This window comes from Actinia tenebrosa, unplaced genomic scaffold (assembly GCF_029948245.1).
Source record: "Actinia tenebrosa isolate PJP-AT-01 unplaced genomic scaffold, QUT_ActTen_1.0 PGA_scaffold5__44_contigs__length_20552954, whole genome shotgun sequence".
Lineage (NCBI taxonomy): Eukaryota > Metazoa > Cnidaria > Anthozoa > Actiniaria > Actiniidae > Actinia > Actinia tenebrosa.
The window spans coordinates 12,569,411-12,586,592 of record NW_028292582.1 but is presented as its reverse complement, the minus strand read 5'-3'; the positions used below and the strand labels follow the sequence as shown (position 1 = coordinate 12,586,592).

At 35.3% G+C, this 17,182-nt stretch overlaps 2 protein-coding genes and 1 long non-coding RNA gene across 5 annotated transcripts; 1 reads left to right on the top strand and 2 right to left on the bottom strand.

The window, feature by feature from the left end:
- The first annotated feature begins 12,814 nt into the window (after window positions 1-12,814).
- LOC148906583 (uncharacterized) lies at window positions 12,815-15,427 on the top strand. Its single transcript, XM_089037842.1, has 3 exons — window positions 12,815-13,383; window positions 13,517-13,771; window positions 14,091-15,427. The coding sequence occupies exons 1-3, from the start codon at window positions 13,253-13,255 to the stop codon at window positions 14,254-14,256; spliced, it is 552 nt and encodes a 183-aa protein (XP_088893968.1). The 5' UTR covers window positions 12,815-13,252; the 3' UTR covers window positions 14,257-15,427.
- Window positions 14,244-15,110, bottom strand: LOC148906584 (uncharacterized). Its single transcript, XR_016121319.1, has 2 exons — window positions 14,977-15,110; window positions 14,244-14,852 (listed from the first exon to the last, which is right to left on the bottom strand). It is a non-coding gene; the product is annotated as an uncharacterized LOC148906584 (long non-coding RNA).
- Window positions 14,244-17,177, bottom strand: LOC148906582 (uncharacterized). 3 transcript variants are annotated; one of them, XR_016121318.1, is made up of 5 exons: window positions 16,512-17,177; window positions 16,236-16,394; window positions 15,946-16,129; window positions 15,453-15,659; window positions 14,244-15,171 (listed from the first exon to the last, which is right to left on the bottom strand). XR_016121318.1 is itself a non-coding variant. In XM_089037844.1 (3 exons), the coding sequence occupies exons 1-3, from the start codon at window positions 15,965-15,967 to the stop codon at window positions 15,126-15,128; spliced, it is 255 nt and encodes an 84-aa protein (XP_088893970.1). In that variant the 5' UTR covers window positions 15,968-16,605; the 3' UTR covers window positions 14,244-15,125. The 3 variants fall into 3 exon arrangements, 1 of the variants encoding a protein (XP_088893970.1); XR_016121317.1 differs by having other exon boundaries at window positions 14,244-15,659; XM_089037844.1 differs by having other exon boundaries at window positions 15,473-15,659; window positions 15,946-16,605.
- Between the last annotated feature and the right edge of the window lie 5 nt (window positions 17,178-17,182).

Genomic DNA, 17,182 nt, shown 5'->3' with positions numbered 1-17,182 from the left:
ATATTGTTTCTTTTAAATCCCCCTTGCCCCTAACCCTCCCCCAAAATGCTGCTAGCACTGTAATAGGTCGATTTATATAAAAGACATTGCTTTAAATAGCCGAATTCGATTACCACATTTAGGTAAACCAATGGAAACGACCAAAAATCGATGACGTCTAGTGAAACCCATCAACTTCCTAGATCCTGTATAATTAGGGTTTTTACATGGAACCAAACTTAGAATTATTCCGAGATACATTGGAAAATTTATTCTCGCTCGTTTCGCAAAAATAATGCTTCAATTTAACTGTATTTTTTATATAATGTGCTTGTATTATCCTAAATTCTATAGTGTATTTTATTTTAAGATTTTTTCAATATTTAGCCTATTACGGCCGAAAATTAAACAGTGCTATTTTTAGTTATATTTTTTCCTCATCCCCAGGTACGATTTTTCTGAATTTTTCAGAATCTTATCATCTAGCACTATTGCAGCCTGTGTATAAATGTGAATGGAAAGTCTTGGGCATAAAAAATAATGACGCCGCTTGGAAATGTAGACGCAAAATTTGAAGCATATAAAACATCGCGCTGGACTGTTTAAGAAGACTGGGAGAAAATATTACAAGTAATATTTTTTAAATAATGGGCTTTGATTATCCTTCATTCTAAGATTTTTAAAGGGTTTGCGCCTTCAATGTCATTGTGTTTATGAAGATATTCTGCACTCTGGTCTATGTAGGGAGTTTGAAGAAAAACCTTGGATTTGAAGACAACGGCGAAAATGTGATTTTTAGCAAAGCGACAATTAGTAAAAAAAAATTATTCCTTCAGGTTTTAAGATTTGATGCTGATTTTCGTAAGACTTATCCGCAATACTTGGAAATAGATATGTCAGAATTTCAAGGCAATCCATTAAATGGTAATGTTTCTACAGCGCGATGTTTTATACCCTACTTTTGCGAGTTTTGCGGCTATTTTTGCTGTGATTTTTCGGCGATTCTGGCCATAATAAATAATGGAAAAGAAATTACTTGCAAAGTTTTTTTCTAGAAACATTTTCCTAGACGAATGTCTCTTGTGAACTGATGACACAAAAGATTTTATATTTCCGAAAATTGCCACAAAAATCGCAGCAAAAATCACCAGTGTTAACGGTGCTTTAGGGTAAGTTTATATATTGCGGATGAACTTCATTTGCTCGTGAACGTCCTTAAGATAGGGTAATCTAATGAGAATATTAATTGAGTTTGTTGTATTGTAAGAAATGTAACTTACCAGTGAAGCTAAGATGACAATTTTAAATAACAGTTCGAGGTTTTGAAACTATATGTTTTGACGGATAAGAAAACTGTCGTTTTGCGATTCTTTTTCATTAATTTGAAAGAATTTTTTACTGGTCAACTGACGTTTCACGTTTGCCGAGATACGTAAATCTAAAACTCTAATAATTATTAACTCTGGACAGAGCGAGTATATATGCAAGTCGTGCTTTCAAACCTTGTCGAAGAGACGAAGTTTAAGGCTGTGGGTAGTTTTGGTCTGGCACACCTGTCTGTCTTGAATAACTCGATCTGCAAGCACTTTTCACACAATGTCAGGAAGGATCAGTAAAGGTTTCAAAACTGATAAATTAGTTTAAGGGGCCTTTTCATTATGACGTATGACGTAAAGCGTGATATTTTGCACCATTCAAAACAACAGAGCTAGCGGGTGCCGATGTTTTTTTTGAATTTTCAGTACAAATGGAGCTCGGAGCAAAGCAATAGCGATTTTTCGGTGTTTATAGAGAGAAATTACAGACTTTTATAAGCTATTTTATAGTTTAAGAATCAATTCCACTGCACATGTGATTTTTTCCCGAATTTCTCACCTTCTTTTGTCTAAACCTTCTTTTGTTCTTAATTAAACAAAAGAAGGTGAGAAATTCGGGATAAAATCACATGCGCAGTGGAATCGATTCTTAAACAATGATAGGCTTATTGAGAAAAAAGGATTCGGAAAATACGAAAAAGCGACTAAAAAGACCGTATGTGAGTTGTATTTGTCAGGTATCATCCCTAGTAAGCAACCTCCCATTTTGTCCTCTTTCCTGGTACTGCACGCTTCGATGCAAAGGCAGGCTACCTTTCAAGATGGCGCAGGAAACTGTGAAGGGGACTATTGAGCCCATAGATCGCTTGCACTTCAGATTAAAAACAATTGCACCATGATATGCAGGGGTCGTAAATGGTTTGTACACGTGGTAAAATTCGTTGGAGTCGTACAAGTAGTTAATGTATGCATACCACAAGGTGACCGTCGTTATTTAGTGTTCATGAACTCGTTGGGCCATAGTTACCATTTCAAAGTCTACGTTTTATTAATTTGCTTTAGTATTATGATTAATATATTAATAAACATCTTAGATTTTCATTAATATGTAACATAATGAATTAATATACTCGATTTATATATGTTAATGCGAGAGCTGTACGAGTTGTGAAGTAAATTCGTCACTTTTATCAGGTCGTGCGTATTGGGTATGTCTGAACGAATCGGGACCTTTTTTAAGCTCACTTTCAGCAAATGTTTCAATAAATATTACTAATGGTAAATGGTTTGAACCCAGGCTTTGAAGTTTGTTGTGGAATGTGATCGTCTGGGTGAGTGTAGTCTTGAGAAAGACTGTTGTTGGTGGTGACCGATCACATTTGACAACAAACATTACTCATAACAAAATATGGTTATTTATTTACAAGATTAGATATATTATTATTTAATTGTGATTTTCTTATTGAATTTTAATCTTTCTTCTGAACTTCTTCTTTGAATGCCTCAAGATAATCTCTAAAAATAAAGAAAATGTTCCAATATTCATTTTCTAAACGTTAAAAAAAATGATGATTGTTCTTCTCTTTTCTCTACTCCCGTGCCTTTCCTTTTCTTCTTTTCGTTTCACATCTATTTCTCACTAATTACCTTCCATGGCTTCATTCTTAAGAATAATATCATCAAACACATCCCCCTACCTGAGCTGCTCTAACGTGGCGTTCATGTTTCGTAGTTCCTTCTCCAGCTGATTGCGGTAGCTCTTGCTGTCTTGCAAGGCATCTCTGTATTCTGCCAGATACTCTAACAAAGAAAGGCAAAGATGACCAAAATATCGAAAATCCGACAAATATAAGAATCAAGTAATTACTACACTGGTAAACAAGGGGATAAGCCACAATGCGTTATCGTGCGCAATGGCGTACATTTTCAGTCTTTGTAGTACATTCGACAAAATTTCTCGATTCTGGACCAGAGAAGTAATTAAACCAGAGAATTGTACTCTGTAGAATCTCAATTAAGTTGCTCAATTTTGTTGAATGTATTACAAACAAAAAATTGCATACAACTCTGAATTTATAGATATTCGTGATGTTCGACCAATCAAATTCGAGTAATTTTGTTAAGTATACTATAAGGAAAAGGCTCGTGCAATTACAAGAACTTACAAAACATTACGAGTGTCTATTAATTCCAAATTGTACGAGAAGATCGTGCGATTTTTTGTTTATAGTTTATGATCACTCAACAAAATTTCAGTAAAAAATGCAAAGCGACGCCGTTCATCTTTGTCTATTTGGCGGCCGATTTTCAGTCCATCGCGCAACTGAAATGCATAAAAAACATTAGTTCTTACGGCTTTAAAATGTATTTATACGTTTTTTTAAGTACAAAATGATAGAAAATACTTGTTTTGACATTGTTTTGGCCGTGTTGTCATAGCGACTTAATTCGGTACTCCTACGGAGTACAATTAATGCTATAATTGTACTCCTCTCGACCAATCAGAGTCGAGTAATTTTGTTGAGTGTACTATAAGGAATTTAATTGTACTCCTCTTGTCTAATCAGGATCGAGCAATTTCATGTAGAGTGTATTATAAGTATAGGTAACAGGACTACATGCTGCCCAATTTAGAAATAACTGGATGAAAAAAATTCCGAGGACGGACGAAACAAAATGTAAGAGTTAATTACCCAGAACGGAGGCAATAAGCCATAAACATCCTGAGGGCCGCAGTTTTACTTTGGGTTTTAAGAAATGCTTACCCTTGCGGTAGCTTGCGGTTTGTTTGTGTCCATATATCTTTAAGCTGATCTACTGCCTTGACGTTATGCTTTCCTAACTTCCCCATTTCTTTCAAGTTGATTTTCGCAGCATCTATGACCTTTTCTGTCAAGGGTGGATGAGCAGTTTCGTTCCCGCTTTTTTTGACATCTGTTAGCTGTTTTATCCAAAATTCGTCCCAATTGATTTCTTTCTTTAACTTTTCCCATCTTAACCTTGCTTCATTTTGTTCATGTTCGTCTTCAATTTGCGTTGAAATGTAAGGTACTATATCCTCAGTCCTTTTGTTCTGAATTTCTTCGAAATATCCCTGCAGCACAATCTTCAAGAGATTTTGCTGAACGCTTGAACAGAGTTGCCGAATAACCAACTCATCTTCAGATAGCTCAAACTTCTTTAATTTTTCATCTAAGTTTCCTAACTTTGTGTTTAACTCTCCGATTTCCTCTTTGGCTTCATTGGCTTCCTTTTCAAGTCTTTGTATTTCTTCTTTGGCATTTCCTTCAATTTTTTTCATTTGTTCTTCAAGGAATGTGTTACTCTCTTCTAAGTCTCCCATTTTCTTCTCCATCTTTTCTATTTCTTTTTCTAGTCTTGTTATTTCTTCTTTAAGTCTTTTTATTTCTTCTTCCAGATCATGGATTTTCGTTTGGCAATTTTCGTCATGGTCTTTCAGTTTTTCTTCTAATTTTCTTACTTTTTCTTCCAATTCAGTTTTTATTCTTTCCTTTCTCTTGATATCGTCTTTCAGCCTTCCTACGTAACTAGTCTTCCCTTTCTCGGCCATGACTAAAGCTGCCCTAAAGATAAATGTACGTAAGCAATTATAATGGTGGTAGAATGAAAAATAGCATTCATCGTGGCGTTGTCATAATTGATACATATTCGTTTGTCTGAAGCGAGGGTCACTTGTAGAAGTGGATCGCGTTCCTTCTATGAATGACGTTCAATCGTGAGACAAATGGATAAGTATCATTTATTAATAAAGTGGTGTTAGCTGGAATAAGTGAGGTGAAAGTTTTCATTAAGTGAGGTGAAACTTTAAGTGCGTCGCAAGTCTTATTCAGTTTACATAAATGGTATACTAGTTTAACAATATGTTCCTCCGAGTAGTTTTATAAATTGGTGTTTTTGGGCTTTATATGTTTATATCTATGTTAATATTATGGATTATAATTATTATTGTTTATTGATCATAGTGTATAGTTTTTATAATTGTTAGTTTTATAATAGTATTATTATTAACTTATTCAGTTTTAGTTTCCAAATCAGGACATCTTGCAGCGCAGTATTTCTAATAAAGGCCGTAGATAGTATTCACATGACGTCATCCGGCAGGAAGCTAAAATCAAAACTATTATTTTTTTCACAAAACAGTTGGATATTTCAAAATATGGGGTTGATGAAAGTTTGCTGTGAGCCGTTAGTTTTAAACTATTTCGTTATGATAACTAACATGCTCCTAAATTCAAAACTACTACAACGTTTTCGTTTTTCGTATTTTGAACTCAAGGCAAAGCTAGATAAATAAAATAAATGAATGAATGAATGATGAATTCGGCTAGCATTTACAATCAATTCAAAGAATGAAGAATTCACATTTCATGGGTTTTATTCATAGCAGAATCATGGACATGCTTAACACTAGTATAGTCATTCAGTTCATTCAAAATTGCAGCCAATTAAGTGCTTTGTTTGACGTTTATCAGCAAAAAGCCAGGTTTCAGTAACAATCAAAATATCCAGATTATTAAAATAGTTACGTTGTCTTATACGTGTGATACCGAGTTCAATTTGTACATCCTCGTATATCTATATCCTTTCGCCAGGTTTTAAGGAATTGCTAAGGCTTCAAGGTCTAGCTATTTAACAAATATTTCAATTTAATTTTGAAATGTTCAGCTTTTAAGAAAATGAACTGAGGATATAATTTCCATAAACATGTAAGCTTTTTTCATGCTTGTAAACGGTGCGTGTAGAGAAGTGTTTTCATAAACCAAACTGTTATTGGTTCTGATATTTGTTATTGCTTGATTTTCTTAGTTTTAACTGATTCTAAATAAGCAACACATAGAATAAAGCTTCCAGGTTATTCTTAACTCTGATCCTGCTCTGCTGATCCTCTCCTAAAAGCTTACCACAGGCCTCCCAAATTTTTAAATCAGATCTCCTGGAGGGAAACCCATGGAGATATTGTTTCTTATAAATCCCCCTTGCCCCCTAATCCTCCCCCAAAATGCTGCTAACATTAATAGGTGGATTTATATAAAAGACATCGCAGAAAATCACAGCTCGATTTGGGGACGAACTTTTAGGTTTCCTGTGGAAACTTTATGGCCATTCTCATATTTTCGCGAAGTGTCTTGCGAAAACTACTTGATAAACTACTTTGGTAAAAATGCGAAAATAAAAGTAGGCCATAGGGTGGGTTTTACGCATACCTCTAATCTCTCGACCCAAATGGGCGTATTGAAAGCAGTTTTATAAAAATCGGAATATTCAAAATACTTTGGCACGATGAAAGCAACTCGCCATAGAGTTGTTATGCAGATGCTCGTCAGTACATCACAAAAACTGTGAGTTTTTTGCCAAACCGTTTTTCACTTTTTCTCGCAAACGAAAAATTATATTTAAACTAATCACTATCCTAATTAAGCGCATCTTTTTTCATCATAATTTCAAAAAAAGAGCGAATAGGGAATGTGCACGAGCACGAATCTCTAGCACAAAGCATGATGGGAAGACGAGTACTACACAAATCAGAAAACGGAAATCAATAGAATTATCAGGAAAAAATACCCTTTTCTTTTCTTTTGACTCACGGTGCAACATTACATGTAATATTGCACGCAACAGGAATGTTGCAGCGTGTGTCTACCCCAAACTCGTTGCAGCAACATTGCATTCAACAAATCTGAAGTTAAATCGTGCTCTACTCTTGCGAAACTGCGCGCAACAAATTTCATCGTATGAACATGGCTCCAACATTGCGTGCAACAGTTTAAAATTTCGAACCAATCAGCTTGCAACAAATTTATAACCGCTGACCTAATTTCATAGCATAACAGTATGACACAAGCGATGTGGCATGACTTTGCTGCAACGTGTGTCACCTCGGTTCAAACTTGTTGCGTGAAATGCTGCACCATGTGTCCGCACCTTTACTGTTTCATAGGAAGTGTCGAAGGAAAAATTGTCAGAGTTATTTTTAGAGGGGCTGAAAAACCGTAAGTAATCGGTTTTCCATCATGCTTTGTGCTAAAGCTTCGTGTTCGTGCACATTAGCTATTAAGAGCGACTGTCTGTAAAAATCGAGTATCGGCCAACAGTTACAAAAAATCGAATTTCTTTTTATTTTCCCATTAGAACCCACGCCTGGCTACGCAGGCTAGAACATCATGTAAAGATTACACTGTTCAAAATGGGCAATTTATATAATAATAGTAATAATAATTTATTAATCTATATAGCGCATTTTCCATTAAAATGATCCATACAAAGGTTATTAGATCTATTCACCGCTTTTAACGGCGTGTTTGAAATTTTAATTTTTCTCCAAACTCCAGTCGGCAGACAGAATAATGACAGTCTATTTACCAAGCTGAATCTGCGTAAATAAATGTTCAAAACACTGTATTGAATGTGTGTTGTGGTTTATTGTCTGCACCAAAACCCTAATGAAAGTTTGAAAACGTTAATGAACTTACGCAGACATATTCATGATTGTCAAATTCAATGCTAAATTTCTTAATGAAAGTTCCATCGCACTATTAAGACTCCGTTCGCCTTATTGTATGCCTGTTCGCTCTAATGACACTGCTTCTTCGCTTCAATGAATATTCCTTTGCGGTTAATGAACAGCAAAAGGTGTAACAGTTAATTCAAGAGTTGTTAAGCTTTTATTGGCATATAATAGGTTAGTGTCATCAGCATAGAGATAAAATTTATATTTATTAGAACATTTATAGATATCATTTACATAAAGCAAAAATAATAATGGACCTAGAATAGAACCTTGAGGGACACCGCACAAGGTGGTTTCTTTATTTGAAGTTACCGTTCCGATCTGTGTTGTTTGAAATCGGTCTTTCAAGTAAGATGCAAACCAATCATTAATAATACCTCTAATCCCATAATGATAAAGCTTACTTAAAAGTATCGAATGGTCAACAGTGTCAAATGCTTTTTTTAAGTCAATGAAAATACCACAAGAAAACAGTTTTTTATCCATATTACTCTGTATGGCATTTATGATATCCAGAGCAGCATGTTGAGTAGAATGATCCTTACGAAAGCCATATTGCGATTCGAATAAAATGTCATTTTCCTCGATAAAATTAATCAATCTTTTACATATAACTTTTTCAATAATCTTATTAAAATTTGATAATAGCGAGATGGGCCGGTAATTACACCTTTTGCTGTTCATTAACCGCAAAGGAATATTCATTCAAGCGAAAAAGCATTATCATTAGCGCGAAGAGGCACACAATAACGCAAACGGAGTTTCAAGAGCGCGATGGAACATTCATTAAGGAATTTAGCATAACATTGGACAATCATGAATATGTTTGTGCAGGTTCATTAGCGTTTTCGAAGTTTCATTAGCGCCTTTGTGCAATCAATAGACAAAACCACATATTCAATAACGGTTTTTGGACATTCATTAGCGCAATACATAATGTTTTGCGCTAATGAATGTCCAAAAACCGTTATTGAATGTGTGGTTTTGTCTATTGATTGCACAAAGGCGCTAATGAACAATCTTGAGTTTTTTGGGGTATTTACCTGACCGAATTGAAATATTTATTATTTTTGCTAAAGCATTGCCGAAGAAACTTTTTGCACACTTCAAAATTCTAGTAGGACAAGAGTATAGACCATGAGATTTGTTGTTGGAAAGCAATATAATTTCATACTCGACCTCTTCAGGTGTAGCTGGTTGAAAGAAAAAGGAATCTGAATTTTGGACGGTAGGAAGGTAGTCAGAAAAATTATTTGTTGATGGAGGTAATTTTGCTGCTAGGTTGAAACCAACACATGCAAAATGCTTATTAACAATATTAGGAATTCTCTCAGAGTCACGTACTATTCCAGTTCCATTAAGCTCCTTAATAGCACATATAGATTTTAACTTTTTCTTTTTGTGATTTATTATGCTATTAATTCCCTGCCAAGTTTTCTTTATATTAGACAAATTATCATCGAAATAAGCTTGGTAATAAAGCTGCTTACTAATTCGAGTTAACCTTGATAATTTGTTTCTATACAGCCTTTTTTTTTTTTTTTTTTTTGATCCCCCGAATGAAAAAGATAATTTTTAATCTTAATTGAAGTTTTTAAACCCTTTGTAATCCAAGGCTTAGAAAATTGTTTAGCTTTATGGCGTGAAAGTTTTACCATAGGTGCATGCTTATTTACAAGGTTATTGATTTTCTTGTAAAAAGAAGAAAAAACTATATCAGCATCATCATTGCAGAAAACGGAAGCCCAGTTAATTCGTTTAAGCTCATCATTAAAGCGATCAGCAGAAAATCGTGAAAAATCACGTAATTTGGTTGCATGATGAGGTTTATGTACGTTCTTATTGAGTGAGTTGAAATTAATGCAGAATTGTGCAAAATGATCACTTAATTATACTTGCCACTAACCGTTACTTTCTAAAGGATTGTTAGTAAGAATGTTATCAATCAAGGTGGCCGAACTAGAAGTGACTCGAGTTGGTTTGTCAATAGTAGAAAATAAATAATAACTTTGTAAAGATAGTAAGAAATTTTTGCTAAAGGTCGAAAATTCTGATTTAAGAAGATCTATGTTGAAGTCTCCCAATATGTAGACATGTTTACGGGAAGATATGAACCTTTCAGACATTTTGTCAAAATAAGATTGAAAGAGCTCAGGAGAATGATGTTGTCTATATATTACACCACAAATTATATTTTTCTTATCTACAAATTGTATTTCAATCCAAGGTGCTTGAAAAGCTTCATTACTATTTTTTTCAATTACGGTATAATTCAATTGGTTGTTGGTGTACATCCCAACACCTCCTGAGGCTAGGGGCGTTGGAACGTATTCAAATTCGTAACCTGGAATATTGGGATTAAACCCAAGTAAATTTGCATTGGAAATTTTAAATGAGTTTGGAAATTATCAAAATTGCGTTTCAAGCTCCTGACATTATTATGTAATATTGAAAAACTAGGTTGCAATTCCTTTTTAGAATAAATATTTTTTAAATCTACAAAACTTTTAGCAGAATAATAGTTACTTCTAATACAATGATTAGTAAGGTTATTGTCAGGGTCAACCCTAAGATCTGACGCAGTATTTAGACTGAAAAGATCTAGATCATAAAAACTAGAAAGTGTTTCGAGATATTTCTTGGTTGGTAATGACGATTTCAAGCTATTATAAACTGACTGTGATAACTTATGATATCAATTCCAAAATAAGGTAATTCTCTAAGCAGAGATTTTGTTATTTTTATAAAACTTTTATCTTTTTTCATGGCAAAAATTTGAAATTAAATATCATAAACGTGAAGTGAAAAGTACTTAGCTGGCTGGGAAAAAAAAAACACTATAAGTTGTTTAGTCATCTTAGTCATAGTCTTCAGCATACACTTGTGCATCTTCGCCTTGCTTTAACTTATCCAGATCTTCGTACTTGGTCAACTTTATAACAGTCGATGAGTCAAGAAAAACAGCCGTGCTTTTTGAGCAGCAAAACTTGTAATCATTTGCACTTTTAAAACGCTTTGTTTCGTATAACAGACTTTGCAGCCTCGGGGTTAAGTGATGGTAAATACTAACGTGTTTCAAGGTCATGAAAGGAGGAAGACCAAGGTTACTTGAGGTCAAATTACGTAACGCCTTTTTGGCAGCCATTACTTCTTCCTTCGCTAAGCGGCGAGTAAACTTGCAAATAATAGAATCAGGATAATTTTGTCCGGGGTGACTAGGCTTCCTCTTAGGAACTCTATGATCAGTGTCGATGTCTTGTAAAGTGACATCGCTTGCACCCATACTGTGAAAAATCTTTAAGCACAGACTGGATCTGCAGTGGAACGGGAAGATTCTCGAATCTCTGTTTGAGGGACGCCAACGATCTTGATGTTGTATTGATAGCTATATTGCTGGATGCTTTCAATAACTTCGTCAATCTGATACAGTAAATCTTAATTGAGAGCTCTGCTAGTGTAGTAGAAATTCGGTTAATTTCTCGAGAGCCCATCGTACTCATCACTGAGAAACTGCAATCCTTTGGCTTGATCTGTTAGTTGAGCACAAGGGGCTTCTTTCTCGACTGCGGATTTAAGTTTTTCCATGTCTTTGGCTAATTCCTTAAGTTGTTCTTTTAAAGCGTCATTTTCCTTTCTTAAAGACTTTAAATTGTCTCCCATATTAGTTAAATTTAGTTTTAAATCAAAATTTACAAGATCTTCGCGGAGCGAAAACTCGACGTCCGTACTCCGTGACGACCAGTTCAATGAAACCAATGAAACCAAGCTTTTCCTAGACGAATGTCTCTTTTGAAGGATGAGACTAAATATTTTATATTTCCAAAAATTGCCACAAAAATCGCAGCAAAAATTGCCGCAAAAATCGCCAGTGTTAACGGGGCTTTAGGGTAAGTTTATATTTTGCGGATGAACTTCTGAATCATTTTCTCGTGAACGTCCTTAAGATAGGATAATCTAATGAGAATATTAATTGAGTTTGTGTTGTATTGTAAAAAATGTAACTTACCAGTGAAGATAAGATGACACCTTTAAATAACAGTTCGAGGTTTTTCAAATGAACAGGACTTGATTAGCCTGCATGCAGCCGAACTAACTGACTGTAGCGTGGCGAAACAGACTCCCATGCATGGCCGGCAGATCTGACCTAATAACTCTTAGCCAATAGATGACGTGCTTTTATCCGCCAATCAGAATGCATGGTGAAACCGACTCAGTTGAATATCCTCCCTTGGGGGAAGGGACACATAGTTGAAACCACGTTGACCACGTTTTATCTTCCAGTTGAGTGCTTATATGTGTCCTATAAATTATATGTTTACTATAAAGACATTTTGCAGCGATCACTTCACATAACTTACCCTGCGAGCAGAGTCTCCTTAAAATCAAGGTTATATAAACTAAAATCCAAATATAATGTTCCTATCTCGATAAAGAACCGTTTCGGACTGCCGGCCATTTAGTGTTTTGATTTACGTGACCAGCAGTTGATTACTCTATGACCAAGAATATCCAAGTGCCATGAAAAGGAGCTTAAGTAAATAGTATGCCTTATCGAGATCGGGCTAGATATTAGGTTTGGATTTTGGTTTATATAACGTAACCTTGATTTTTATAAAAATAAACTCACTTAGCATTTGAGTTATGTGACCGGCTGCGGACATTTAGACACTTCGTATATTTTTTATTTTGAGTCTTTTGAGTCTTCGCTCTAACTTCGCTCTCTTCGAAATACCTCAGACATTATGAGTAAATCTAAGGTCGTAAAAAAAACAATACAGTAATTACCTATGTATTTTTTAGTTATTTAAAGTAAAAGGTTTCAATTTGTCTCGAGTAGTTTTTACGAAGTTTATATATCTACAGAGATATACAGACTTCAAGCAATAAATAGGTTGCCGGTTCCCAGGCCTCCTCCAGAATTTTCGACTTTTGCAAGGGATTATGGGATCGGCAGGGCGCAAACAAAGCCGGGAAATTTTAAAGTGCCTATCAACCCTGGCCAAATTCCATTTTTTATTAAAATTTACCTATCAAGTAAGAAGTTTTCGTTGGAAAAATCCACTTTTGAATTTTTTCTCGATTAAAATTCCCATCTAAAATCACGGTCTTCAAACTCAAAAACGAGCAAAAAGAGGACTGGGCACTAATAAGTCTTGTGACGTCGATCCGGTATCACACATTCGCGCGTCTGTACTCTTCACTAAAACTTCTCTACGCAATCTCTATATTTTTCGATAAAAAAAAATTTTTTTATCAAGCTTAGCTGCAAAATGTCAAACTCCGAAACCGATTCTTCATGTAGTTATGATTCTGATGATTCCGAGTTTAATTTTTTGCCTGGATACGTGTTGGAAGTGGAAGGTGAACAAGACGCTTCGACATCAACAAACTGAAGGATCTCACCGAAGTTGATTATAGCGACACTTTCATGCCATATGCAGATGAGCCAATTGCTAACCAGGAATGGCTTGATGAATACGACAAACAGCAAGATCTTCAAAAAGAATTCGAACGAAAACTGCAGAGCCGATACGATGAAGAAGAAGATGTGAGTTCGTGGTAAGTGCGTTTGATCATCATATAAGCTTATAAATATAAGCTAAAAGTCCTGTTCTAATATTGTATGATAAAGTTCCACAATTTCAATACTTTTATTAAGGTCCTATAGCTTAATTCTATCTATTTTTATTAGGTGTCAGTGCGGATATTGTCAAACCGTGTATCTTCAAAACCCAAATGAATTTCAATGCTGTAAGGAAATTGAAGAATGCGTCGAATCACTATCGAGCGAAATGGTTCTAGAAGAAAGCTTGGAAACTCCAAAGTGCATTACACTTCATCCTGGTTTCGAACAAGTTTGCCAATCCAAATGGAGTTTACGTTTAGCGGCCGACAAATACAAAAGAAAAGATAAAACTAGATATCGTCAGACTGGATCAGAGGAGGGGTGAGTATATATTAGGCTTTTCTTGTAATGAATATCAGTCTTCATAAAGGAAATAGACATTTCTTTTGCGAACAAAATATATTCCAGAGAAAGCAAACATTTTCATCTATAAACTTTTTATCTTTTGGCTGTTAGACTCTCTTCTCGATATATAATAATTTGTAATTTGTAAACAATATTGAATAATAAACTTGAACTGGAACTTGTAATCATGAGGGCCTGATAGGTAATAAAATTTATAGGGTTTTGGTCTCATTGATCCTATGCATATTTCGCCATCTCAGCCAATCTCACTTTAAAAATATTATTATCATTTTAGGTTCCTGCGTAGTATTGCATATCGAGAATTCACTCGTCTTGTTCATGGCTACTTGGGGGGAAGAAGAATACCTTTGCCAGCATGTGCATATCACAGGATCAGGGAAACATTTAATGACACTGCATACAAGGGATTTGAAGTTGAGGAGACTGATGACGATGAATAACAACATTTAATAATATCTGATCAGCAAGCACCTTTTAGCTTGGAATAGTCTGTTTTGTTCATAATAGAAAGGAATAACTAGAAGCCATTTCTTAGAGAGTCATTTTATAATGTTTCAGACAGTCACCTGTCAATTTACACTGCTTAATTAATTCAGTGTCATTCAAGCATTTTAGTTTGTCATGCCAGTGCAACAGAATTCATTCTGATGATGGTTATCGATGATAACCGAAATATTAAAAAAGCTATCACAACAAAATGGCTTCTTGTTATTTCTTTCCTTTACTTCAAACATATGTCTGCATAGATATATTTAAACTAGCCTTTGTTTTAGGCCCTATTCCCTAGGGCCTGATACTCAGGCTATATCCTAACACCAAGTGCAGGCTTTCAGTAAGAACTTCAGATTCTGAGTGTATTATTAGGCAGCTACAGTAGTTTTTAAAAAAGTCTCCCAGAATCCTTGTTTGTTTTAATTTTCTGCTGTTTTCCTCTGGTTTCTTGGGCAATCAGTCACCATTTTATGTCCCTTCATCGGTTTCTTGCATGCTGAACATAGTGGGGTTCTAGTTGGCCTTGATGCTTCTTTCTCTTCAACTAAAAGCAATAAAAAGTGTTAAGGGGCAAAATGTTAGTTTTCTGCAGGTTGAATAGCTCTAGCATTGCTTGTTTTTGAATTAGTAATTTAATGTTTTATGCTTTCAATGCCAAATAAATATACCTGATGCTGTTGGAGGGACAACAACCTTCATTTTTTTCCTTTGTTCCCTGATTTTTATGGCCTCTTCCTTATTCTGTTTCTCAAGCATGCTGTTCATTGGCTTGGGAGTCATGGTCTTAAGTTCGGCAACAGCAGGTGATAATTGGCCATTATGGTGTGCCACAAGGAAGGACTGGTAGATATCTTCCACATAACCTAATAATTATATCAAAATGAAGGGAAAATATCCAATTAGCTACTTTAGTGGTTCCTACCTAGAAGTACCTTACACAGCAGTCTTTGTATTAGAGATATTAGTCTAAGACAAGTAAACTATGGTGGTTGAGTTCACTTTCTCAAATTAGTGAATACATAGTAAGATTTGGGTTGTGTTCTAAGGTTGTCATCTCTGACATATACTCTGTAGAAAAAAATAGAAAGAAAATGATAATTGAATAAATATGAATTAATATTTTCAGTTTCAACTATTAGTTTACCATCTCAAATGTAAGGTTACCTGCTCCCTTCTTCCTGGTCATGTTCATCTTCAGTTTCTGTATCTGTTTCAGACTCCATATCCATATCCATATCATCAATTTCTGATAACTCTGGCTCTTCTTCCATGGTGTCATCAGAATCATCATCGTAATCATCATCACCAGCATCATTGACATCATTTTCTAGAGGAATGGGAGGTGCTGTTTCTGAAGTATAAATAGGTTTATATATAATTATAATTATATGATTACAATAATTTATTCTTATAATATTATTATGATATCCCTATCACAGCTTACCAGTATGCTCCCTACCACTGATCACCACAATATCATTACAATTATACCATCACTACCACAGCTTATGCTCACTACCCCTACCCCATGATTCAAAATTGCAAATTTTTGTGAAGATGGTGTTGCTGTACATAACAGATGACAGTTTAAGAAGGAATTTAATATACAATGCAGAGAAAAAAATATATAGTAGTACCTGTTTCATGACTGCTATTCATAGCTCTTTTGGTTGATTTATTCTCCGTTCTACACTTGTTGAGTTTAGACCTCACCGTTATGAGCTGGTTTCTGAGCTGCCGGTTTCAACTTTGAAGCTTGGCGCAACTTTGGCATTCATCATCATTTGCCTCTTCCACAGTTTGAGTAAAACTATCTCGCGTCTGGTGATAAAAGTGGTTTCATAAAAGTTGATAAAAGTTAAAATCCGAAACAAGAAGGTAGATGTAATATAAATACTACATTTTTGGGGCATAGCATAATACACACATTTAATAAATGATGCTCATCTGTTCCACTTTCGTCTTCAGCTTCGGCTAAGATGTTTGTGTCCGCATCATCCAGGCGTTCCACCTCGTTATTACATGTATCTCCATCCTGACGTTCCTCTTCGAGTGATGCCATTCGCGTTTTTGCGTTTTTCAGGGACTAGAGAAAGCAAATATAATTATCAAATCGCGGAGCTATTTTAACAGAAAAAATCAGGATTGTGATCTATAAAAAAGATGAAAACCAATAGGGAGTCAAAAGCAAATCGACTCTTACCATTCTTCGATTTCGGCTCGCCTGAGCCTCCGTAACCTCACTTGTCAAAGTCAAGGACTTTGCATGAACGCTAGGAAAGACCGAAACACCAATATCATCCCTTATCAGTCGAGGAATGATTGGGCGATTTGTCAGGGCATCTGGTATAGTGAAAAGTCTTTGAAAATCCTCTGGTTTGAAGTGGAGAGAGCACAAAGCCGAATTTCTGGTGGGTTCCCATTGAGCTCTCTTCTGCTTCACGAAATCGACCCATTTTCGTCTTCTTTTCTTGGCCTCTGGCCTTTCATCGTTTGAGAAAGGGATGCCATGGAGTACGATCCCTTTCTCCACATTAGCAAAGTTGGAACAGCCGCCAGCAACACATCTATTTGGCATTTTTTAAAGCTTTGTATAACTCGCACTATAAACAAGAACATGTATGCACAACAACGCGCCAGCAGCAGTGTGATACCGCGTCGACGTCACGAATTCATTTAGTACCCAGTCCTTTACAAGCGCGGTATGAAAATCGAAGTGGGCGTGAATTAGCGATTTTTCAGAAGTTAATCTGCTCGTTTTTCAAAGCAAAAAAAAGTCATTCATTTTTTTTTCTTCGGAATATGTTTTAAAAACATGTATATTTTCTAATAATTCATGCTTTGGCCAGGGTTGATAGGCACTTTAAATATAAT

Coding starts and splice junctions, on each gene's coding strand:
- LOC148906583 (XM_089037842.1), top strand. CDS start 13,253: ATGCCATATGCAGATGAGCCAATTGCTAACCAGGAATGGCTTGATGAA. Junction 13,384..13,516: donor GAAGAAGATGTGAGTTCGTG/GTAAGTGCGTTT, acceptor TATTTTTATTAG/GTGTCAGTGCGGATATTGTC. Junction 13,772..14,090: donor CAGACTGGATCAGAGGAGGG/GTGAGTATATAT, acceptor TTATCATTTTAG/GTTCCTGCGTAGTATTGCAT.
- LOC148906582 (XM_089037844.1), bottom strand. CDS start 15,967: ATGAATAGCAGTCATGAAACAG. Junction 15,660..15,945: donor GAATAGCAGTCATGAAACAG/GTACTACTATAT, acceptor TTTATACTTCAG/AAACAGCACCTCCCATTCCT. Junction 15,172..15,472: donor GACCAGGAAGAAGGGAGCAG/GTAACCTTACAT, acceptor TATAATTATTAG/GTTATGTGGAAGATATCTAC.